Source organism: Gopherus flavomarginatus, chromosome 22 (genome assembly GCF_025201925.1).
Source record: "Gopherus flavomarginatus isolate rGopFla2 chromosome 22, rGopFla2.mat.asm, whole genome shotgun sequence".
Taxonomy (NCBI): domain Eukaryota; kingdom Metazoa; phylum Chordata; order Testudines; family Testudinidae; genus Gopherus; species Gopherus flavomarginatus.
The window spans coordinates 9,826,306-9,851,809 of record NC_066638.1 but is presented as its reverse complement, the minus strand read 5'-3'; the positions used below and the strand labels follow the sequence as shown (position 1 = coordinate 9,851,809).

Genomic DNA, 25,504 nt, shown 5'->3' with positions numbered 1-25,504 from the left:
GGATGAAAAGGACCCAGATACATGTGGTTAGAAAGATCCTGGCCGTGCAAGCAACTCACGAGGCTTTTGGGAGGCAGACGATAAAGTGAAGGAGACGCCGTTATCTACGGCACTGGCCTGCCGGTGGAGAGCAGACAATGCACTCGCTGGCTGGCTGTGGTATGCGGGAAATGGCTGGGCGATCGCCGCTTTCTTATTTAGAGCACCCAAGGGCCCTAGCTAGTTCAGCATGCAGCTGCCTGCCCACCAGGTGATGTTAACTGCAGGATAGGGTATACTCTCACTGACTTCACTGGGAGCAGTTAGGCCAGCCCTGAGCCTATCATTTGCAAGGATGAAACTGAGGGTCCTGTTAAGTTATTTGTGTCAGACGTCCCGCAGCAGTGAGTTCCACAAGTTAACCATACCCAAAGTTAAAGATTTCCCACCCCCCCTCATCTCAGTTTTACATTTGCTGCCTGTTAAATTTCTAATGGAGTTCCTTCTGGTCTTACAGGGCAGCGGCATTAGGAGCCCATGTGACCTTCTCTACCCCATCCATGTTTATATTAGTCTTGTGTGCTGCACTGGAGGCCTCAGCCACCTCAGTCCCAGGGGGTTATCGCTGTACGGACACACAGGAAGAGACTGGCCTAGGCTCGGTTGCTCTCCTCTCACCTTTTTTGGAAGGGCGGGAGATTCCAGTCCCCGACTTCTGCTCCCAGTTCCGTTCTCTGGGGACTCCTTCGATCTGAGGTCCAAGGTGCTTGGTCTGGCTGGCGCAACAGCAACGGGGGAGCTGCGTCCTTCAAATCCTGCCCCCAAACCTTCGCTCTCCAACACAGGGGCTGCTGAAGCGTCTGCCAAGATCAAACCGATCAGGGGGATGCCAACACCTCTGAGCCATGTGGTGATTTGTATTTCACTTGCACGGAGAGGTCAGACAGTGGGTTAAAAATTTAGGGCCAGATCCCCTGCTAGCCCCACTAAAGCCTTTATTCTGTAACACGAGCGCCATTCCAGTTGCTCAAGCCCAGAGGTTTGTAAGGGGCCTACCCTTTAAGGCATGAAGCACAGTATGGTCCATGCCGCATTTTACCCGATCACTGTAGTCTCAACTCACATCCCCCACCCCATGGCCATGCAAACCAAACAAGCTCGGCAGGGAAGCTGGCGCTCCAGGACCAGTGTTACCACATGCTCTGCATATGCCCTACATGGAGCGCCTTTGCACACATCACGCAGCGGATAATCTCTCAGGAGATCTCCAGGTGCTCTGGGAACCTTAGTTGATTAAAGTTTCAAAAAAGCCCTGCAAGGACGGTGCTATCAGCACTGTTTTACACATGGGGAAACTGAGGCACAGAGCTGTTACGGGACCTGCTTAAAGTCGCACAGTGAGTCAGCAGCCAAGCCAGGAAGAGACGCCAGATACCCAGGCCTCCATTCTAAGCAGTAGGCAGCACTCTTTAGACCTGCCCTGACTCCAGGCGGCTTGGTCCCTTTTCTGACTTACTTATATTACAGTAGCATGAAGAGGATCAGAGCGGGCCTCCAATGTGCACAGCGCTGTACGGGAGGCAGCATGTCTGGGGCAGGGACCAGTTATAACAGGAGTCCCAGTCACAGGCATTGACATTTCTCCCAGGTGGGTGCTCCATCCCCGCTCTGCCCTCAGATCCTGCCTCCTCTCCATCCCTCCCACCCCAACCCAAGGCACCTCCTCCCTCTCCCAGCACCTTCCACCAGCTGCTCCCTGCTCTGCTGGCAGCACCGGGACCCTGCTGAATAGCTGTGACTGGTGGGTACTGAGCACCCCTTATTTCCACACACACACACACACACACACACACACACACACACACACACACACACACACACACACACGTGCTAGAGCCTCAGACCACCCACGGAGCCAGCACCTCTGGTCCCGGTGTTGCTCTGCACAGGAATCTCAGCCAAGTATCTGCCCACAATCCCATCCCACTAGCCTGCAACAAGCAGCGCTCACCCCAGCGTGGAAAGCCTTTTAGAGGAGGGCTTGCTGCTTTTCACAGGATGCGGAGGGCATCTGTTCTCTCCTACCTTTAGTGGGGAGTCGCTGTAGGAAGCCCCTGGTCTTCTCTCTGGAGTGGCTTGAGTCCAACACCTCCTCTTCGCCAGTGGCGAGATCCAGCGCAGAGTCCAGCCCAGCGATCACGCTTCAGGGGAAGAGAAACCATTAACTAGCACTTGACAGCAAACTAACCCTGTAGCAGGTTTGCTATTCAGCAGAATCGCTCTGCCCTGCAAGCTCCAGCGGTGTGTGGGTGGGAGCGTTTCATCAGAGTTCAGTTCAGCAAAGAATCGCCTGTTAGTGCTGGTCACGTGGGTTATTTTTACCTTTGGCACCACATGTGCGATCTAGGAGCTGATTCTGCGTCGTTTTCCTCTCCCACACAAAATGTTACCTCACGGAAAAGTCAGTGGGGCAAAACAAGTTGCGAGACTCCAGATAAAAATTAAATAAGTACTGCCTAGAGCTTCTATGGTGCTTTTCAGCCATAGATCTCAAATCACTTCATAAATTATGCCCATTTTCCAGATGGGGAAACTGAGACACAGACTTTTTTTTTTTTAAAGTGATTTGTCCAAGGTCATCCAGCTGGCCAGTGGCCAAGCCAGGAATAAAACTCCAGTCTCCAGAGTTGAAGTCCAGGGCTCTATCCATGAGGCAAACACTGCCTAGCAAGGCCAAAACACCATTGTGAGGAAGGGACAGCGCCTCCTCCTTTTCCAGATGGGGAAACTGAGGCATGGAGGTGCTGTGACTTGCCCAGGTCACACAGCAAATTTATGACAGAACTAGGAATGGAACCCAGCGTCCCAACTCCCAGTGTCTGATCCAAAAAACTAGACCACATTTCCTCTCTGGAAACATGAAACTTTGTATTTGGGGAAGGATGGGATGAGGAGGAGAGAGGAGGGATGTTTTTAAATCTTTTCTACCTCCCCACCCCTCCCACCAGAAGATCCTTAAGGAAACAAATAGTTTTGCTTATAATTAATTCACAACAACATTAAAAATTTCCCTGGCATGTGAGGCTGAAAACAGGATCCTTGCTCTGGTGACTGATCTTACCAGATCTATCGTCTACCTGAGCAAACCTACAGAAGCAGGGTCTTTGACTTGCACGGCCTATGAATTGGGCCTGTTTAGTCATGGGAACATGATAACAGAGTTCAAACACCTGAAAGGTTGTGAGAAAGAGGACCATGCTCAATTGTTTTCCAAGTCCACTGGGAGTAGGACAAGAAGTAATTGGCTTTGGTTTGCAGCAGGGAAGATTTTGGTTAGATATTAGGAAAAGCTTTCTAACTTGGAGGATAGTTAAGCACTGGAACAGGTTACCTAGGGAGGTTGTGGAATCCCCATCATCCGACAAGCACAGGTCAGACAAACACATGTCAAGAATAGTTTAGGTCAGGGGTTCTCCGGACAAATGTTTTGATGGCCTCAAAGAGTGACCACCAACTCTTGCTGGTGGCCACTCTCACACCACGTTCAAATCATTGTACTTGATTTACTGCTGGCTAGTAAGTCTGTCATGAAAAGTGAAATTAACAAACACACAAGTACACCTCTACCTCGATATAACGCGACCCGATAAAACATGAATTCGGATATAACGCGCTAAAGCAGTGCTCTAGCAGGGCGGGGCTGCGCGCTCTGGTGGATCAAAGCAAGTTCGATATAACACGGTTTCACCTATAACGTGGTAATATTTTTTGGCTCCCGAGGACAGCGTTATATCGCTGTAGAGGTGTATCACTTTTCACCGTAGACTTTGTCAGCCCTGCCAAACCTGGGAACAAATTAAGCCCATAATGAGGGGCGGGGGGTGGCAGCGGGGGGCTAGAGCCTGGCACCCTGGAGCCCAAAGCCCCACTGCCAGCGCCTGCCAGCCCACCACCCCAGGGCTGAAGCCCAAAGCCTGAGCCCGCCCCGGGAAGGTAGGGAACGCACCGGCTGCCTGCTCCTCCAGCATTGTGCCCCAAGTGTCTCCAGAGGGGGACAGGGCCCAACTCTTGCTGGCGGCCCCAGCAACCAACAACAAGGTGGTGCATCCAGGAGCAACAGGGAGAGGGAGGGGCTGTTACTTCCCCCTCTCCACCCCCAGGTTGTGGCCACAAGAAAAGCTCCTGGTGGCCACATCTGAGAAACGCTGGTTCTAGGTTTACTTACTTCTGCCTCAGCACAGGGGGCTGGACTAGACTTCTGAGGTCCCCGCCTGCCCCACCTTCTGTGGGTAACAGACAATGCCTAGTCCCTCCTGCCAACACAGTGGCAAGCGCAGAACCATGAGAGAGGCCTAGAGAAAGACTAGCAAACAGGAAGCCACTTCAGAGTAAAGTTCTGGGCTCTTACCTGGAAGGCAGAGAGATCAAGCTTACTGGAGAGTCATTGTTTTCCAAGCCAGGAGATTCTGCAGCATCCAAGAAGCTTCCAGGTGCCTATAAAACAGTCAGCGAATTTCCATCCTGCGCACCACTGGAGCTCAATAGACACACAGCAGAGCAGGGTCACCCTACTACCGTTCTTCTATGCTGCTGGGACAATGCCTTCAGCATTGAGTCAGACCAGACTCTGGGCACTTCACAAAAGCATTGACAAGAGAGAAGGACTGGAATGAAAGGGAAGCTGCAGAACTGTGAAGCCCCAGGAAGGATTCTCCAGCCAGCACAAGGAGGATTTGGGAGCACACTGGGTGCGGATGGGAGCTGGTGTCCCCTCCAAAAGGCATTGATGCAGCTACAGCTAGCCCTGGGGACCAGGCAAAGAGGGCCCTGGGATCCATCTCCGAACGCATGCGCTGAGCCCAGCACGACTGGGTTCCTACCCAGTCACTGCCTATTCAGCACAGCAAGTGAAGGTTCAGTTCTCATGCTGAGGGTGGGGTACCGGGTCCTGCTTACCTGATGGCATGGAGACCTGGGGGAACACGGGGACCCCACAGAGGTTAGTGGAATCTTCTTCAGCACCAACGTCACCTGGTTTGGCTTTTCGAGTATTTTCTTCACTAGATTCACTCGAGTCCAACCCACCTGCGTGTGGGATTAGCAGATCAGTGCTCATCACCAGCACAGGCTGAATCGCACTCAATGGGTTGTTTGAAACAGGCAACTCTGCAGGTCAGTCTACTCTGTTACATGGGCTCTGTCAGCTGGTAAGGTCACCAGTTTGACCTTGTGTCTGGTAACTATTACTCTGGAGCGCAAGCACCACTAGCCACAGGATTTCAGAAGGGGGATGTTCTCTCCCTAGGCACCTGGTACAATCAATGGTCAGGGTTTAGACACCTGTCTCAATTACAGCTCCATGGTGCGCTACGAACAATGCTACAAACCAGTTAAACACCCGGCCATCAAAGCAGTTTTGTAAGCTAGTCACCCACACCTTTCTTGTTTCACTGTCCATTTCTGCAGCACCACCGGCCAGTTAGAGACATTCAGCTAATAGCCTGCAGCCAGCCAGCTGGCCATCCTCCCTGTCAGAGGGTCAGCAGGATACTCACACCTTCTTGTCAACTGTTTGAAATGGGCCACCTTGACTATCACTACAACAGTTTTTTTTTCTCCTGCTGATAATAGTTCACCTTATTCAATTAGTCTCATTATAGCTGGTATGGCAACACCCATTTTTTCCACGTTCTCTGTGTATATATCTTCCTACTGTATTTTCCACTGCATGCATCCGAGCCCACGAAAGCTTATGCTCAAACAAATTTGTTAGTCTCTAAGGTGCCACAAGTACTCCTGTTCTTTTTGCAGATACAGGCTAACACGGCTACTACTCTGAAACCTGTCACCATGAAAACTGGTTTTAAATGGAACAATTTTTACACTAAGTATCTGATTTCTGTAGAAATTGGTTTTATTGTTGCTGCAAACCTGAATGCCCATACAGAGTTCAGGTTTTGCTCAAATACTGAAATGTTTAATTTTGGCTAGACTTTGTGGTGCCTCATGGGAGTTGTAGTCCAGCTGCTTCATCTCCCTGTTCTCCTCTATAAGCTGGGCTTTCCAGCCAGACTACATATCCCATGCTGCATCACACCCAGAGACACTCATCATGCACCATCCGCTCTCCCCAAGAAGTGAGACTGGTGCATCATGGGAGCTATAGTCCAGCCAGGGAGCCCAGTTAGAGAAGAATGGGCACATGAGCACCCAAACAACAACTCCCAGGAGGTACCGCAGCACCATTGCTGAACCCAGTTATTTCAGGTTTTGATTTTTTTGCTGAAAAGTCAACCTTTCTTCCCACAGGAAAAGACCCACTTTCCAACCAGCTCGAGCAAACAGTCGCCCACCTAACCAGATCCTTCACTGTCAAATGGAGAAAATGATTCTGACCCCATTTGGCTGGGCAGTCGAGATTTATGAGGCTAAATTAACTGATGGTTGTAAGCACGTGGAGAGCTCAGCCAAGTGCTGGGTGTTTGCCTCTCCCAGGACAGAGCCTGAAACCCTCCTTTCCTCCCCCTCTCTTCTGGTTTCAGTCTGTCGAGCATGTGGTTTGACAGAGAGTCAGGGCAGAAACACCCAGGTTCCTTACAGCAATTCCTGGGTGTGCCCTTGTGCTTGTGTTTAGAATGGGAGCGGGGAGGGAGAGGAGAGGCAGGCTTTGGTGGCGTTTGCTTCTCCTCCATGCCGGAGGCGAGTCAGAGAGCAAAGAGGGGATGGAGGAGAGAAAAAATAGCTAAGCACCAGGCTTTCTAATAAAGGAAACTAGCCATGCTAGCATCCCAGCGCTATCTGGGTCATACAGATGCCTACAGCCACGAGGGTCCAGAGCGGTTAAGTGGGAACCAGCCAGTCTTAGTAAACATGAGTAAGGATACGTTGCATTGTCATTCCAGGATCTCGGAGCCCTTTATAAAGGGGGAGCTAGCATAATCCCCTTGTCAGGAGGGGGGGCGCGAGGCCCAGAATCGAAGTGAGTTTTAGCCTGATCCCTTTGGGGCGGGGGTCACACCTTCTGCTGGGAAAAAGCCTCGCATGTGGGGAGCCCCACCAGACCCAGAGAGAACGAAAGTGACTGGCCAAAGGTGACACAGAGAGTCAGGACTAGAACCCCAAGCCCCCACTCTAACCAGAGGCCATGCAGCACCCTCTGACGAGTGTGATGTTCTTCCCCAGGGCAGACCTTACACATCAGCCACGATTGCAGCTACATTCAGAGGCCTCCCTTCCTGGTAGGATTTTGGCTGTCCCAAGAGACCAGCATGCTAACGGGAGTGAGGACAGGGCCATACTTACCACCACCTGCCCGTTGACTTGAACAATCTCATCCCCTGGCAGGATCTGGCTGCAGTGGTCAGCTGGACACTAGGACGAAAGGCAAGGAAAAGACCGAACGGTGTCAGAACCGTGCTTGCTGGGAAGCTGAGAAAGGCGGCAGCACAAGTGGCTTGAGCCTAATCAGAGTTAAGCAGCTCTCAGGCTGATGTAAGTCAGAGGGGCTCAGAAAAGGGGGATTAACCATTAACTTGCAGTCCTGATCTTTTGGGCGATTCCCGCAAGATCACAGGCGTGCGGGCAGGAGATGACTGAACCAAGGCACCAGCTGAAGCCTTGGCCAAGGTTAGCGTGACATATGGCCACAAGTCAGCTGAGTTGGAAGGACTGAGCCAAGTCTTGTCCAGTGCAGCCCATGTCCTAGAGCTGGTTCAGGAAGAGGGTTTAGCACCTTAATAAGCCCAGGGAGTTCTGATACCCAAACTAGATTTTGCTCCTCATGGACCAGGGTAGGAAGGTTTGGGACACCAGTTCTGAGCCATCTCCCTGCACCTGCAGGCTGGAAAGACCAAATCAGAAGCCATCTTCCCCTCCCACTCCCCCAAATCTCTCACCTCAGTGGCGGTTCCCGCTATGAAGTGGAGGCAGGAGTTGGTGGATTTGATCTCGATGCCCTGCAGAGAGGGACAGACAGAGTTTGGAAACGTCAAACGGGTCCCCAGTGTGAGCCAGAGGCAGAGGCGAGAATTGTGGCGGAGGAGCAGACTCACCAGACTGTCCTCTGGCTCCGTGGGCACAAGGTCTACGCTCTCCAAGATGGCGGTCTGGTTCAGCAGGGCTGCCGGGCTGCCTCTCGAGATGTTCTCACAGATCCCCGTGAGGTGCCTGCACTGAAGGACAGCAGGAGAGACTCATTCCTCAGGAAACCTGCCAGGTCCTCACATTTTCTACAGAAGGGCAGTAGCGACCTCAGGCAAACCCCGATATGTGCTCTTCTGCACTGAACACACACACACAGAGCGGTACTTACAATCAGCAGGATCTGGTTCTCTCTCTCAGACACTCTGCAGTCCTAGAAGAATGAGAGACATGCAATAATTTAGGCTGATCCAGCTTTACATGCTGTAACCCCCCGAGATGCTTCCTGGCCAGGAGCAGATCATGACGACCCTGCTAGGATGGGGGAATCACGTAACACAGCCCCAAGTCTTGCAGTAGTGGTGCTGGTGGCTCCGCTCCCAACGCCACCACGCCAGGTGAGATGCAAGATTGAGGCTGTGCAGTCACGAAAGACTTCTCAGCCCTGGTTTTTAAGAGCAGTAGCAGGATTAACCCCAGCGCCCTGGCCAGCTTCCAGGGCAGGTTGTTACATTCCACCAGCCTCAACTCCTCCAGCTGTCTCCAATGGAGACGCTATTCTTCACTCATTCCCGTCAGCACCGCCTGGCTCCTCCCAGATAGCGGCTGCATGTTGCAGGGAAGCCTGTGTTTAGGGGAGGGAAGGCCTGGCCGATCACATCTAGGCCTAGAGAGCACACTGGGATCCTTGAGGACAGGCGCTGCGGAGAGGCACCACCACCCCTTCCCCTATAGACAGGGGGATTGGCCCCTGCAGGTCGGCTGACGGTGCTCATGCTCCCAGAGATGGGTACTCTGCCAAGAGGTCATTTTAGTCTCTGCCATTTAGCCCAGATGGGGACAAACAGAGTGCAAGCGTCCCAGGCAGCACACGACTCCACGACACAGTCTGTCTGAGGAGTCACAGGGCGATCGCACTGAGCCCTCACACAACCCCACACAGCAATGGAGAAAGGATCCAGGAGCAGAGGAGCTGGCAGTGCTCTCGGAGCTACTCCTCGCTCGAAGGACAGACCTTTGAGAGACTCCTTTTGGCTTCCAGGGGCTTTGGATGAGTCCCCGAGGCCACAATCCAGCCTCTTCTTGTGAATTTCACTAGAAAAATCAGAGTGACTCCAACAAGAGGAGAAGGCTGGGGGACGGGAGTGGGGAAAACACTCTGGGGATGGGAAATAAGAATGAACTTGTCAACCCAGGCGGCTAGAATGTGGGGCAGCCCCTGGGTTAGGCACAGAGGGGGGTCTGTCCACAGGGCAGTCAGCTCTGCCCCCTCCCCAAAGGAGAAGAATCCATTGTTGGGATGGGGGACGGGGGCAATGGGAGAGAGATGCCTTACTGAGGCCATTCTTGCTCACACACAGAGTTACACCAGCCTCTGGATCTGGGATCAGAAAGGAACCCACCCCCCAGGGCACAATGGCAGGGACCTCTCTGCTTAGCATGGCAGAGGAAGGGGTGAACCACAGCGAGTTAGCGCAGCCGCGGCATTGAGCTTCCCTCTGTTGCACGTGGCACCAGTGGATCGTGGCTCTACTTTTAGGTTATTAGTAGGGTCAGTTTCTTCCTGCCCCACAGCCCTAAACCCACCACCTCTAGCTCCTGCTTCCCCAGACCAGGGCCAGCTCCAGGCCACAGCGCGCCAAGCGCGTGCCTGGGGCGGCATGCCACGGGGGGCGCTCTGCCGGTTGCCAGGAGGGTGGCACGCAGCTCCAGTGGATCTCCCGCAGGCGTCTCTGTGGAGGGTCCGCTGGTCCCGCGACTCCGGTGGAGCATCCACAGGCACGCCTGCAGGAGGTCCACTGGAGCCGCAGGACCAGCGGACCCTCCGCAGAGACGCCTGCAGGAGATCCACCGGAGCCGTGGGACCAGCGAGAGGCAGAGCGCCCCTGCGGCGTGCCGCCATGCTTGGGGCGGCAAAATTGCTAGAGTTGGCCCTGCCCCAGACCCTGTCCCCTGGCCCTCCACCCTTCTCCGCCCCCCCCCAGATCCTGTCCCCCTGCCTTCCGCCCCCTCTCCTGCCCCTGCTCCCCCAGACCCTGGCCCCAGGTCCTCTGCCCGCAGACCCTGTCCCCCTATCCTCAACCCCCTCTCCTGCCCCGGCTCCCCCACACCCTCTCCTCTGACCCTCCACCCCTGCTCCCCCAGACCCTGTCCCCTGTCCTCCGTCTCCTCTCCTGCCCCTGCTCCCCCAGACCCTGTCCCCTTGCCCTCCACCCACCCCCCTCATTTACAAGCCATTAAGGATTCCCTGTGTCTCCTTTTCCATCTCTCTCCATGTCACAATCTCCCTTCCCCCACCTCACAGCTACCCTTCCCTTCCTCGCTTCCAGACCCTGTTTCCAAAGCCGGAGAAGCCTCCCCCAGAGCCCATTCCAGACGCGCCCTCTCCTGCCAGTGTCCTGGACTCTGCATTCCCCCCTGAGCAGGCCAGGATCTTCAGGGAATGATTAGCTCCCAGTACCTGTGGCTCAGCCGAGCAGCAGCCCCCGAATCTCTGGTTCAGCCCGTTAGGGAGGAGAGAGACTTTCGCTCAGCTGAGTCTCATGGACAACTGAGCTCCCCCCAGCCTGGAACCTGATCCCAAAGGGTGAATCACAGGGTTATATAAAGAACAGTTCCCCACCCCCCCTTTGATGTTGTTTATCTCCTGGTCCCTTCCCCGCTCACACTCCAGTCATTTTCTCTTTCCCTTCCCCTCTTTGCAGCTGACTGAGCTGTGCCAAGCCGAGGGTCCGATCGCAGCTGCACCCACCCATGGCTCTCATCTCCTATTGCCCACTTCCCCCTAGGCAGCACCTCAGAGGCACCGAGCCTTCCCTGGGCAGCTCAGGTACACGTGCCCCTTTGGCCAGCTTTGAATCACTGCCATAACCTTTCTGTAAAGCGCGGCCGTTCCGGAGATAGATACCGACATGGGCTCAGGTGACCAGATCGCACATGCCCCAGGCAAAATGCGGTCTCTCCACTTCCAGATCTCGCTCCAGGAAGCCTTCACAGCATGTTTGCAACACTAAAACCTTCAGTCCCTCCCTGACCCTTCCTTGATGGGCTCCCCAGGCTCCCCACGGACTTGCCCCTAAATTGGGTTCTTGAAGGCAAGATGCATGCCTAGGATTTGAACTGGCAGCACTCGTACCTCTTGCTGATAACCGTCTACTCTAGCTGGAGAGCCCTGCTGGGGTCCAAGGAGGTGTTAGAGGAGTCAGAACACTGTGGACTACAAAGGCATTGCTGGCTAGAAGCCATGTCGAGACCTGAGTCTGCTTTTACCATCTCGCAACCAGCGAATCCAAGATGAAGGAGCACTGCAGAAGACTAGCAAACAGAGGACTGGAGGATGAAGGTAGTTAACAGCACTCCTTCCCATGACTCAAATACCACCCCTCTGACAGCCCCTCCCCCCCGCCAGCAGCAACTTGCTTATAGACATGAGTGTAGTGATTAGAGCAGGAAACTCGGAGCCAGGATTCAGGCATTTTAGCCCTGACACATTGTGCAAGTCAGTTAATCTCTGTGCCTCAGTTTCCCCATCTACACATGTGGGTGACCCTGACTTATTTAATAGAGCTTCATTCGGGTTTGTAAAGCACTTTGAGAACTGTAGGGGAAAGGTGCTATTGAAAGGCAGTGTATGGTTCTCTGTTCCATCATCTGACAGTTTATAATCTCCAGTCAGGTTCCTTCTTTTAACAGTCTTCCACCAATATCCATTCATCTGACTCAGCTACCTGCTAACCCATCCCTGCCAGAGGGGGCAGTGCCCCAAGTCCAGTAAAAACACTTCAGAAGGACAAATGGTTTGCCTACGAAATGAACCATATTGCACGGCTCAGAATCATAATGCAGAAGGATATAGTTGGGTTCCCTATAAGTGACAAGCTCCAAATTGGACATTGGGCTGGTCTATCAATACTCTCGACTTTATCCTTGAAAAATATATACTATATAACCAGTGCAAGGTTCACTTGTCTGTTCAGAAATGGCCCAACGTTTAGATATATGGACACAATAAGAGCAATAGGAAGGTCTCCAGTACAGATTTAAATTGTAATGAAAACACACATTATTAAAAAACATCTGCCAGAAGCGTTAGTAACAAAACACTGCAGCAGGGGACTGTCCCAAAATGCAGCTGACTCTGAGCAACAGACATGAGCAATTTTCATTCTCGGAACTGAGGGAGATGCACAAACAACGAGGGACAAATTAAGAGTATTAGAAAGAAAAGCTTTAAAATCCAAGGGGCTAGTAACACCGTTTTAACACAATGGTTAAATTGACAGCGTCCAGGGTTGCTGAGACTACGAGAAAATGTTTTGAATTGAAATAAGAACAAAGAAATTGATTCCCCAGTCCCGCTAGGAGCTCACACTCTCCTGGGATATGGGGGTATTCGTCAGCCAAGGGGGAACATTCTGGAGGAGGGAGATCCTGATGAAGTTTTGGGAAACATCTCACTGATCGTTTGCTAGTGAGAAAAACGTGTGTGTGGCATGTGGGTGTCGATCAGTCCTTACATTGTGCTCATCACCATGGTATCTGCACAGCCCTCCTTTTCTGCCCCTCCTTCTCTCACTTCCTAGGTCATGAGACACCCCGGCATGACACAAGTACTGAAGAGATGTTGCCCTTATCCACAGGCCCCCTGCACATCTCAGGGGGTAACACGCAAAACACGCCAACCCTGCCACAGTCTGGCTTTGGTTTCTTGGGATTTTTAAAACCCTCATTACTGACCTTCTGCAGGATCTGGGCCAGCTCTCCGCAGAGTGAGACAATGTCCCGGCTGGCTGGGTAATCATTCGGGTGAGAGAAGAGATACCTGTGAAGTGCGGGAGTGAGACAGTCGTCAGGTCAAAGGAAGGCAGGAAAGGAGAGGGCCCAATGAGCCTCAAGTTAATTGAGGCACCGTCCTCCCCTTGGGCCAGGGCCTTAACACAAGTGAGGAATCTTCCAGGGTTTTATGGTGCTTTCTGAAGGGGCCCCAGTTGGCCCAAGCACTGGCGATAGGACACAGAGCTCATCGCCTGCAGCGGGCAGCTGCCAGGCGCTCCCTGGCCAGCGTGGAACAAGGTGGGAATCTCAATCTTGTTCACACCCCATAGAGCCACCTCAGCAAAGGAGTGAGCAGGCTGTGGGGACGGAACTCCCCTCTGGATGCAAGAGGGAGTCCCTCCAGGGAAGAGGCACATGGGCAGGGGATCCTTGTCCAGCCACTGCCCATGCTGTGCCCCTTCTCGGCACAGAAGGCTCCGGGCTGGCATGCTGCTGTTTTCACCATCACCAAGAACAGTGTGGTCACAGCACCGCCCTCCCGTCCCCAGTCACTGAGTGGAGCCTTGTCCCTCTGGGCTAACAGACCATCCTCCTCTGGCCAGGGAGACACTGGCTGCCTTGCATCTAGTCCTGGCAGCACTGGCCCGTCGTCTCTTTCTGCCTCTGCAAAGACTGTGTGTGCAAACCCCACAGACACAGAAGTCCTGTAGCTTCCTCCCTGTGCCATTCAGTGATCCCCTTCCTTATCATGTGGGATCCCTCCTTACATGGCCCTGGCCTTCCAGCTTCCCCAAGTGCTTTCCCTGGCCTCTGCAGACGGGAGGAGCAAGTACCTGTGGAGCCAGGAGAAGAGCCCCTTGGCCGCCGTGATCAGCTCAGCGATGCAGGCCAGGAGGTCTGGGGAGGGCATCTCGATGGCCTCTCCATCATACACGGTCACCTTCCTGCGGCTCAGAATGAGGGTCTGGGTGGTCCGAGCGACTTGCTGCAGCTTCTCTGTCAGCGTCCCCAGGCTGGTGGTCTCCAGCTCATAGTTCTGGGAGAACAATCCAGACTAACTAAGCAGAGGAGAGAGGCTCCAGCCCTGGAGCAGCTCAGAATGAAGGCTGAGGGTGGCAGACATCCCACAACCCTGCACTGCTCCCTGAAACTGCTGGGTGTGGGGGGCAGGATCCCCGACCCACCCATCCCCTGGATCCCAGAGCTCCCTCCATCTGGGAAGCAAGGCTGCAGGTCAGACACCAGGAGGGAACCCTCACACCGTCGCTCACCACAGGCGGTGCTGGAGATTGGGAGAGGGCCTCGCTCCAGCCTCATAGCCACTCACTCACCAGTGCACACAGCTGCTCCACAGCTTCCAGAATGAGCTCCTGATGGCCAACACGCCTCAGGCCCAGTTCCTCCAAGCGCCGATAGGACAGCTGCAGCAAATCGTTCCCGGTCAGGGACCACGTCTCAAAGGGATACTGCTGCAGCGCCTTGTCCAGGCCTGAAAGGGGAAATTGCAGCTGCTTCCAGATCGCCCGTGTCCAGACCTCAGCCTGGATTCCCTCTCTGCTGACAGCTCTGCCAGGCCTTCCTGTCCTCTTGCCTTCACCAGGGCTTAAGCCCTGAAGCATGAGTTTTAACAGCCCTTCCAGAATAGCATTAACTCATCTAACTCCAGACATTCTTGTTATCCACCAAATGCATCCAAACCCCTTTGGAGTCTTGCTGAGGTTTTGGCCTCAGATGCATCCTGTGGCGATGATTCCACCGTCTAGATACGTGCTGTGTGAAAAAATATTTCCTTGCGTAGGTTTTGAGTTTGTCCCCTTTCTGTTTCACTGATTGGCCCCTTGTCCAGAGACTGGAAGAACAGAGCCTCTGATCTACCTTCTTCCCCATCCCACCTAGTGTGTAACACCAGTTACCTTCCCTGGCTGCCAGATCTGCTTCCTCCCTACTGGCAAGTCCCCATGGGGCTGCACATCCACCCCCACCAGTATGTGCACCTCCCTGCACTGGACTGTATATCCTCCCCCAGGAATGTCTCTCCTCCCCCAGGGCAGGGATCCGGGCCGTGCCCAGCCACGCCATGCCAGCATGAGTCTAACCCGCCTCGGCCAGAGCCCCCAGGTTTCAGTCGCTCCTCCTGCCAGCCCAGACTCTGCCCTGGGAGTGGGCAGCCCCCCTGCCCGCCCTAGGGGCTGGAGTGCACCCCCTGGCCATTGGGGCTGGAACTAGGGGTGCTCCCACGCCCCCTGGTCTGAAGTGGTTTCCATCATACACAGGGTTTACGTTCCAGTTTGGTTCAATGGCTTTCAGCCCCCCCCATACAAACTCTGCCAGCCTCTGGCCAGCCCTGGACCCTCCCCACTCACCTCTCAGCCACTGCACCACCTGCCCAGGGCTCCAGGCGCCGATGGGCTCCATGCCCAGCTCTGTTCCCGGAAAGTCTGTCCAGGGGCAGGACTCCCGGACACACCTGAGCTGAGACAGCCCCACCAGGTAACTCCCAGCCGGCTCTGGGGTTGGTGCAGCTGCCTGTCGCTCAGCAGGGAGAGGCCCGCCCCCTCTGGAGGACCCTTGCTCCCCTCCCCAGGGGGAATTCCAAGCTCTTAGCAACCCAGCTCAGAGCTCTGCCCAGCCTCCAACTCCCCCTCGCCCCCCAGTCTCACTGATTCAACAGGCTTACACACCCAGTCCCCCCAGGCTGTCTCCTGACTCTCTTAAAGGCACAGACCCACAGGAGGTTGTTTACCGCGGCCCTGGCCAATGAGGGAGTGTTCCCTAGTGGGCAGAGGGCAGGACTGGGTGCTAGGAGCTCCAAATTCCACCAGATTCCACATCTGATCATAGGCGAGTCACTAACACAACACCTGCTATCTCGGCTGACCGGCCTGGCACGGAAAGGAGGACTTGCGGAGCTAAAAGCAGGAGCGGCTACAACTTGAGCTAAAGAAGCAAGGTCCCCGAGCAGGGGTTGTCACAGGTAGCCTCTGCAGCTCCAACACCTGTAAGACATGCTCACCAGTGACATTCTGTGCCTCAGTTTCCCCACATGTAAAATGAGAATAAGTACAACTGGCCTACCAGCTCATCCCAGGGGGAGTTTAAGTCTGTAAAGTGGTTTGAGATTCTTACATGGAATGTGTTGTAAAAATACAAAGTATTATTACTAACATAGTGCGGCTAAACATTGCATCCTCACTCTAAATATTAAAGCAAACACCATCCTTGCTGACTGCATATCATCCGGGAGCGTGTCCTACCGGTTTATGCAGAGGCTGGCAAACAGAAACTCCTGGATTCTATACCCAGCCACTGTCTCAGCACGTGACCATGGGCACGGCATTTAGCCTCAGCTTCCCTCTCTCTAAAATGGATTCACCTTGGTAAATACTTGGAGAGCACAGAATCTTAGAAATGTAGGACTGGAAGGGTCCTCGACTCATCATCTTGTCCTATGCCCTGCACTGAAGCAGGACTATCACCTAGACTAGTGGTTCTTAACCTTTACTGCAGCCTGCACCCCTTTAGTTCTCAAAATATGTTCTCGCACCCCCTACCAAAAAATGTTCTCGCACCCCTTAAACCTAGATATATTTTTTGTTTGTATATTATAGTAATTGTTAAAAAATGTATAATGTTAATAAATACATAGGTTTGATGAAACAAAGTAGTTGAACTTACGTGCCTGTGTTTCATTTGTGTTTTTGATGATTTACCTTCTAAAAAGAATCTGGCATGTCTCGCCCCCACCCCAGAAAGGGCATCTCACAGCCCCAGGGGGCATGTGCACCCCAGGTTAAGAACCACTGACCTAGACCATCCCTGACAGGTATTTGTCTAATGCAGTGAGGCTCGCAAGCTGCAAGTGGCTCTTTAATGTGTCTCCTGCGGCTCTTTGCAGCACACGATATTAAAACACCGTGTGATTTAATTATTAACCAATCTAAGTTCTTAACCAATCAGGAGGCTTTCACTATGTTATTAACCAACTGTAGTTGATAAAATAATGATACTGGGTCAGTCATTTTGCTGTGAGAATCATATATATATATATAAATAGTAAATGAAACAATGAATTCCCACTACAGTGGCTCTGAGGTCTGTTTATCACTGGTCTAACCTGTTCTTAAAAACCTCCAGTGACGGACATTCCACAACCTCCCTAGCTAATTTGTGCCAGTGCTTAACTACCCTGTCAGTTGAGAAGTTTTTCCTAATGTCCAACCTAAACCTCCCTTGCTGTAATTTAAGCCCATTATTTCTTGGCCTGTCCTCAGTAGATAAGGAGAAAAATTCATCACTCTCCTCTTTATAACAATCTTTTACATACATGGTGACTGTGATGTCCTCCCTCAGTCTTCTCTTCTCCAGACTAAACAATTTTGTCAATATTTCCATGGAGATCATGTTTTTTAGACCTTCCATAATTTTTGTTGCTCTCCTCTGCACTTTCTCCAATTTGTGCAGTGCGGTGCCCAGACCAGGACACCGTACTCCAGTTGAGGCCCTATCAGCGCGGCGTAGAGCGGAAGCATTACTTCTCGTATCTTGCTTACAACACTCCTGCTCATACAGCCCAGAATGATGTTTGCTTTTTTTGCAACAGTGTTACAGTATTGAATCCTATTTAGTTTGTGATCCACTATAATCTCCAGCTCCTTTTCTGCAGTTGTCCTCCTTAGACAGTCATTTCTCATTTTGTATTTGTGCAATTGATTACGCCAGGGGTCTCCAATGCGGTGCCCGCAGGCGCCATGGCGCCCGTGGGGGCATCTAAATGCGCCCGCGTCCTGGTCAGCAGTTGAGCATCCGTTGAAATGCCGCTGAAATTCAGCGGCATTTCGGCGGCGACGTCTCTGGATGATCAGACAGCGAATGTGAAAAATTGGGATGTGGGTCTACATAAGAAATAGGAGCCTATGTAAGAAAAAGCCCCCAAAATCGGGACTGTCCCTATAAAATCGGGACATCTGGTCACCCTACATGCAATGGATTACATTCCCCCTCCCAGTACTGCTCTCCCCTCCCCTCCCCACTATGCGAACATCAGGCGTGAAGAGTCTCACGTCAGGTGTCCAAAATCAGAGGCCACTTCAGAGAACTTAGGCCCAAATCTTCCCGTCACAAAAGAAACTTGTCACTCAATGGACAAAAGGCCAATGAAATTCTGCCTCTAACACAAAGCTGCCATGAGGTGGCTGGTGAGGAAAGCAGGTTTAAGCTAGACAATCCCAAGGATGACCCAGACTCAAAGATTCTTGCTCAGACTTAGCGTGACCATTCTGGATTCCCCTTTGTGGGAGACAGCTCTGACGGGCCTGGCTTGCAGACTCTTTGCTCACACTTCCAGGTCAAACTCTTGATTCTAAAGGAAACAAATGTAACCTGTTTGCTGCTATTCCCTGCCCAGGAGCAAGAGGGGGGTCCTGCAAGGATCCTGGGGCCAGTGCATTTTAAAATATAAGGTTATCTAAAACCAAACACACCAGTGAGGAATGGGGAAGTAGCCTGGTGTAGTGGTTAGGGCACTAGGACTTGTCAACCAGGAGATACGACGTCTGTTCCTGGCACCAATATGAATTTGGCCAACTCACCCCTCTGGGCCTCAGTTTCCCCATCTATACAATAGGGATAACGATACTTGCCCACGTCACGCGGCGTTGCGAGATGTTTGTATCTGCTTGAAAAGTGTTTTGCAATCCTAGTGAAGCATGACAGCGGAGGACAGTGGAGGACAAATGTTAAATCCACTCTCTAGCTGAAGCATTGGGAAAGACCTGAATCATTTCTGTGGCCAGTGTTTGGTTCTGTGGAAGCAGCGCCCCCCGGAGTCCAAGTCTCCTAATTGCATTGGGAGTTCCAATTGAAGGGCTGCAACATGGAGCTGAGTAGTGACGCTTGGTCTAGCCTCCCCTCTGCAGCACAGGTTCGAAGGGCTGGCGTGTTACCTCTTTCCTAGTACCCTGGATACTGCACATTCCTCCCCCCCCACACACCCTCCTCAGCAGTGCACGTAGCCTCCACCTTTATCACCCCTCCCCAGATCCTCACTGGGTTCTTTGTTCTACAGCCCCCTCGGAGGCAGGATCTCCGCTCAGGAAAGAGGCCTGATGTGAGCATAGGACTGGGTGCTAGGAATGCTAATCCCTGCTCTGATAATGATTTCCTCTTTGACCTTGGGGAAATCACTCACCCTCTCTGTGCCTCAGTTTCCCCCTCCATAAATAGAGATAATACTTGCCTATTTCCCAGGCGTACAGGCTTCAGCCATGTTAGACCTGGCTGTGCCAAGTCAATGACAGTCCCTAGATTATGTCTGCAAAATACTCAACTCTGTTCTCCAGTTCGTCCCCCACCCCCACAGTACAAGAACACCCCCATCTTGTCAAGCCCTTTCCCACATGCACACACCCTCCCAGTGAGTTCCCTGCCCCCAGGAGTGCCTCACCCCCGACCCACTCACTCTGCTCTTTGCCCTGATGGTCTCCAGATCTCTTAGTTACATGAGGGAAGGGCAGAAGCTTTTCCCCTTAGCAGCTCCACAGCCCTGTTCAGGGCTCTGCAGGCCAGCCCGGGAGTCCCACAGAGGAAGGGAGAGTTGCTCACTTTTTCTGTTCTTTTACCCTTCGGAAAACGTTGCTGCTCTGTTGAACGAAGGGGCAGGTCAGCTTGCAAGATGTGCCAACAGAGATGCACATGACCCTGCAAAGCCTCTCCCAGGCAAGTTGATCTTCCTCACCTGAGCAGGCCCCACTGAATCAGCTCAGCTCTCCAAAGGTTTTGCAGGATCCAGCTGTTGCCGCCAGCGCCAGTCGCTGACTGGATCCAGGCTGGAAGAGCCACATGACTCCTCTAGGAATTCATCTACAGACCCCTTGAGCACTCAGCCAGGAGTATCTTCCCTCCTGTGTGGTTGGTGGTGCTGCAGATACTGGACACCCTGCCGGGCAGAGCACAGACTGTTTGTAGCATGCACGCGGGGCGAGATCTGCAGGGGGAGGAGGAGATGTTTGTTTGTAGTCAGGTGAGGAACGAAGGAGGGGGTGAAATCACCATAAATACCCTCTTGTGGTGGGGGTTCCTCATGGGTGTTCCCCAGAACAGAAGGATGGTCTTGTAGGTAAGGCCCTGGGCTGGGATTCCGGTTCCCAGCTCTGCCACAGACTCCCCGGCATGACCTTGTTACCTCCTCCCTCCATGTCTCCGGGTTCCCCATCTGTCAAATGGGACTCACAACACTTTTGTCTGCCCTTTGTCTATTTCAATGGCAAGCTCTTCGGCGCAGGACCTTCTCTTCCTCCGGGTCACAGCACAAACAAGCCCTGATCTTGGCCGAGGCCGCTAGGCTCCACTAATACAAACCATGGCAAAGGGAGCCCATTTCACAGATGCTTTAGAACTGCGGCTCTCAGTCCCTTAGGGCCAGATTTTTAGCACCTAAATACCTTTAACGATCCAGCTCCTTAGGAACTAGCCCTAGGACAGAAAATGCCGACAGCCCATCGCTACAGGGCATCACACCCTAGGAGCCTCCTGAGGACATGCTGACAGGCAATTTGCTTTCAGCCGCTTTAGCTGGCACATTCCTTGCCTTGTTATGGGGAGACACCCACATTTCTCGCCATGCTGACTCCAGCAGGGAGCTTTACCCCACCCACACCACTGCAGGCTGGGAGCCCTGTCTGAGAACTGGCCTAAAGCAATTGTTCTGGGCTCAGGTTTTGCATCTGGAGTTTGCAAATACAAAGGGAGGATCAGACAGGGATAGAAGGGGCTGGGCGTCTGGCTGATTGTCCAGCTCCGCACTCCAGTATCTGCAGGGGCATTTTCCAAATCTTTCTAATCAGAGAGGCGGCTTTGGCTGTATTCTTTGTTTCTCTTCAGAGTAGCAGCAGCTAAAGCATTAGCCTGGGACCCCAGAGAGGTGAGTTCTATGCTGAGCTCTGCTGCTGGGTGAGTTTGGGCATCTTTCTGTGCCTCTGTTTCCCCATCTGTAAAATGAGGCTATTTACACTGACGTCCTTTGATGAGAAGTACTAGATTTTATTATTAGAAGTTCCCCTCAAGGGAAGGTGATGCTGGTGGAAGGTGCAGTACGGACAGAGACAGGTGGCTGATATTTCCTATGCTGGTGAGAGGGGAGTTCAGTCAGTCCTTGGCCTTTCTGCTGCCCAGACCCACAGGCAGCCGCGAGCGCCAGGTGTGGTTGTGATTGTTGTGACGCAGACACCGACGGAGCTCTCTCTGCGAGGAAGGCTCACGGCACTACCATGCGGGCTCTGCAGATCGAGTGACTCGCCCACGGTCACACACGAAGTCTGTCTGAGCCCCATCTGGTGTCCAGTCCATTAGAGCACACTTCCTTCCACCCACCCCAGCTTCTACTGTGCTCCTCACGCTTTCCCAGAGCCCTTGGAGCTGTCTGATGGTCTCCTTCACACCCCATGTTCTTTCAATGCTGGGAAGCTGACTGCTCCTCTCTCGGAGCAGGAAGGACGAGGACTTCAGTCTTCAGCTGCTTCCCTCTTCACTGACGAAGGGGAATTCATTCTTGATGCTCATCCAGTTCTGGACACACATCTCCCACCCCAGCACATGACCAATGAGCTCTCACCTTGACCTGGAGGCTCCATCCTCTCCTGGGCCTGGAGGGGAAGATGACCTCTCCACGTTCCTTCAATCCAGTGCTTCCATACACAGCTCCTCCTGTCCTGCCTCAATTGTCTGCCCCTCCTCCCCAGGGAGCAAGGCCGGATTATCAGCATCTGCCACCATGCTTCTGGATTTCCTGTGCTGACTCAGATTAAGGCTGCTGCTGTTGTGAATTTGACCCCAGTCTACTGCTGGGATTGTTTTCATGAGATAATCTCCAGCTGGCTAAACTGATGGGGAATGCAGCAGGGGGTTGGGGCGGGGCGGAAAGTGAGTTTCATCTTTGGTGGCGTGATCAGAAAGTTTCCATGCATTGGGGCCTGGACAGGCATATCCCACCCCAACAGCTCACCATAAGGTTCAGACTCCATGCCAGATCCCTGTTCCCAGCCCAGTGCTTTAACCACAGCTCCAGTCCATCCTGCATCTTACACCTACCTCTCCCACAAGGCAGCTGGATCCCAGCCAGGCAAGGGCGCCCCGTTGGTACGTGTAAGATGTTTCCATCCTCACCTCTCCAGATCCGTAACCTTCGAGCGAAGCCCCCGGCCGTTCTCTTGTGCCCAGTGTGATTCTTTGCTTCCCTCCTGTTTGGCGCCTCGGCCCCTCTTTAGCGGGCACTGGAGGAGATTGCAGAATGATATATACAGTATGACACACTCTCTTGCCCAGCAGATGCCTCTCCCTCTCAGCGTCTCTCTCACATGCGCTCGGCGAAGCAGCGGGCGCTGATCTCTTGTGACAGCTGCTCCCGGGGCTGGCTGTGGTTGGGATCGTCATCGGGGTGGATGTGTGTGTGTGTGTGTGTGTGTGTGTGTAATATTTAAAAGCGCCACAACACAGCTGCCTGGCAGTCTTGCTGCCTGGCACTCAGAGACTGGAGTCTAACACAGGTAAGTGATCAACAATGAAAGCCAACCCCATTGCATTGAGAGGAAATTGTTTCTACTGGGGGAAGGACAGGCTGGGGTCCAGGAACTGGTTCAGAGTGAAGGGGAATTTAGATAGGGATTCCCCTCCCAAAATGGGGTGTGGAAAACACATGCTCCTCTCACCCCTAGCCTGGGAAAAAGCCATTAGCTGCAGCTTGGGGTATAAGTACCAGTGCTGGGGACTGGGAAGGAGCATCTAAGGGGAAACACTAATTACGTGGTTCTAATCCCGGCCTAACAATGGAGCGCTCAGCCATTGTGCTGGGGAGAAACACTGGTTTGGAGCAGGTTGGGCGAGTGAGGGGGGCAGGTTGTTTCACAGTGATTTCCGTGGGCCAAAGAACACGTCTTTACGGCTGTTCATCTGGATCGAGACTGTTCTCTGCTACCCGGTTCCTGAACAGCCTCCCTGATCTTCAGCTTTGCCCACCTTCCTCCTACAGCCGGAGGCGGTCAAGGGAAGTTTGTGAAGCTGCCTGAGTACAAGCAGAAGGCAGCACCTGACATCCACTCCTCCTCCTTCTGGGAGCTATGATCATCCGCCTCAGGCACTTAACCCCGGGGTACTTCCGCCTGCTTCAGGTAACACCCACCTCCCACTCAGCAGGGCTGTCGGTTTGCTTGGATGCTCCAGCCAGTCCACGATTCTTTATCAATGTCTCTGTTCCCCCTATTCCCCACTGATCTTCCTGGGATCCAGGTCCAGGGCCTGAACCCTCTCTTGTCCAGCAAGCAGAGCAATCCTGGGGCGCTTTGTATTGTAGCTCTGATAGGGTGATCCCTTTGCTTCTCTCCTCCTGTCTGTCTTGGTGTTTTAGACAAGAAGCTGAGAGTTAGTTCTCATCCAGTGCACCAGTCCTCCCTGTCCTGTCCCAGATCAGCATCTGGCATTTCCGTAGCCCGTAGCTCAGTGCTTACAGGAATCCCTGGAGCCTCTTCTGGGGGAGAGGGAGGCAGCTGATTGCCACACAGGGGAAATTATAATCAAGGAGGTTGGAGCAACTCCCCGCTCTTCTGAACAGAGCCTGGGGAGTGTTCATGTCCACAAGGAATAGGCAGGATTTGACAGGCCCACACCCACTAAGCTGCCTCCAACTCCTCTGAGTGAGTTGAGCCTGCTGTGATTTGTGCCTGTGGGTCCAGGACATTTTAAACATCTCAGCCCTGCTGTTTAGGCTGCTAAGCCATCCCCAGCCCCCAGCTTATAGTTCTGTGAACAACGGTACTTACAGGTACAGGGCTCACCGCTGTGCCGAGGCAGCTTGGGCTCCATCACCCAGACTCAGTGGCAATCGCTGCCCAGCCGGGGCAAATCAAAATGTGAGATGTTCCCCCCGACCCTTAGAAGGCTGCCCTGCCCGTCTCATCAGCTTATCCTGAGCCAGGTCTGGCAACAGGCAGGCTGTCCACACTGGCTCGATGTGTGCCAGGCACGCTCTGTGCCACCTAAGCAGTGATGCCCTACATAGGGCACTCTGTGTAGACACGTGAGCGGACAGCGAATATTCCTGCACTACTGATCATGCACCACCACGCAGGGGAGGGAATTGCTCTCTGCTGTCCATACCAGTGGCTGGGATGAGGCCAGTTTGCCAATTCCTCCTTCAGTCCATCCCAAGCACGCAGCCTTACACAGACAGGCAGCCACGGCACCGTCACTGTCTTGCCCTGGTTAGTCACTGCTCCAGCAAGAGAAGACAACTCAGAGCAGCTCAAGAAACGCAGGCTAGTGGTTAGAGCAGGGGACTGGGAGTCAGCATTCCTGGGCCCCATTCCCATTTCTGCCAGCGACTAGCTGTAGGATGCAGTGACAGTCTCACTCACCCTCTACGGACGGAGCTAATAGCTCAGAGTGGGGTTGCAGCTGAACTTTCTGCTTTCGAGAAGCAACACTGCCGACGGTGAGCTAGTGGGACTAGGGGCAGCGCTGAGCTCTAACTGCACCTGCTGTACACGGGTACATTGTGTATGGTGGCAAGCCCTGGCTTGGGAGGCTTCAAGCATGCGTGGGGAGGAAAGTGGCAATCACCCACCAGGTGGATGCAGGTTTCAGATTGCAAGCATCAGGCTAGGAGCCCTGCTGCTTTGCTCACAGGAGTGAATGGAGGGGCGTTTGCCTAAATGGCTCCAGGTAAGGGGTGGCACTGAGCATTTCAGCTGGTAAAGTGCAGGGTAATGCCTTCCCCACAGGGCATTATTGTGGCTTCACTGGCAGTACCTGCAGAGCAGTTGGTTATCAATCCCGTCATCCCCCCTTTGAAAGGGAAGGAACCACTCCCGTGAAAACTGTTGTAGGCTGTGTCTGTCTGTTCTCCTCCACCTTGGCACTGACACTGCACCATAGAAAGTGGCTCTTTTGGAAGAGCTGGTTGTCAAAATGGGCAGGTTGCGTTTCAGACCCAGACTCTGCTCTCAGGACCACAGGGGCCTGGATTCCCCATCCCAAACGAGAACACAGCTGAGAAACAGACCCCTCCCCCCCCACTAGAGCATAAGAGAAACCCTGATCCGCTGTTAATCTGAGGCACAGTCACTAACGAGGGCTGAGACAATGGTTCCGCACAGCGGGGCAGCGATGCCTCGATATGTTCAGCAACAGGGTTCACTCCACAGAGTTGAAGAATTTATAGCCAGCCTCTTGGTCAGAAGAGACAGCACCTGCCGCTCGCGCACTAAATCCAGTCATTCAGGGAGCCAGGCACCGAGAACACTTTCTAAGATTTCCTGAGGTGACTGTGAATGGCCATAACTGGGCGTTAGCCAGGAATGGTCAGCTGGTGTTCCCTGCTGTCTGCATACCAGGAAAGGTGTCCCCTGTGGCAGACCCTAGCTAAAGGAAAGCATGCATGGCAGATATAACTGGAGCCATTTCTAACTGGCGCAGATCACTGAATAGACCCCTGCCATCCATTCAAGTTCACAACCCACAGGGGTTGATGGGAGACCAGCTTCCCTTGTCCTTCAAGCACTGAGATGATCAAGTTCCTCTCCCCTCAATCTGCCTCGCCTGTTCTGAAAAGCTGCCTTTTCTC

At 53.2% G+C, this 25,504-nt stretch overlaps 1 protein-coding gene across 3 annotated transcripts in view; it reads right to left on the bottom strand.

Moving 5' to 3' along the window:
- Positions 1 to 22,139, bottom strand: part of CNKSR1 (connector enhancer of kinase suppressor of Ras 1) — a 31,536-nt gene extending 9,397 nt beyond the window's left edge. Inside the window, exons 1-12 of one of the 3 annotated variants that reach the window (XM_050932681.1) lie at positions 21,979 to 22,139; positions 14,226 to 14,383; positions 13,728 to 13,930; positions 12,856 to 12,940; positions 8,291 to 8,332; positions 8,031 to 8,150; positions 7,875 to 7,934; positions 7,282 to 7,350; positions 4,936 to 5,064; positions 4,388 to 4,473; positions 2,065 to 2,180; positions 658 to 839 (exon numbers count right to left, since the gene is read on the bottom strand). In XM_050932681.1, coding sequence (XP_050788638.1) covers positions 658 to 839; positions 2,065 to 2,180; positions 4,388 to 4,473; positions 4,936 to 5,064; positions 7,282 to 7,350; positions 7,875 to 7,934; positions 8,031 to 8,150; positions 8,291 to 8,332; positions 12,856 to 12,940; positions 13,728 to 13,804 — 966 coding nt within the window. In that variant the 5' untranslated portion in view covers positions 13,805 to 13,930; positions 14,226 to 14,383; positions 21,979 to 22,139. Of the gene's footprint in view, positions 1 to 657; positions 840 to 2,064; positions 2,181 to 4,387; positions 4,474 to 4,935; positions 5,065 to 7,281; positions 7,351 to 7,874; positions 7,935 to 8,030; positions 8,151 to 8,290; positions 8,333 to 12,855; positions 12,941 to 13,727; positions 13,931 to 14,225; positions 14,384 to 15,257; positions 15,465 to 19,351; positions 19,405 to 21,978 lie in introns of those variants that run through there. The other 2 variants (XM_050932682.1, XM_050932680.1) reach the window with 2 other exon arrangements.
- Positions 22,140 to 25,504: the final 3,365 nt, after the last annotated feature.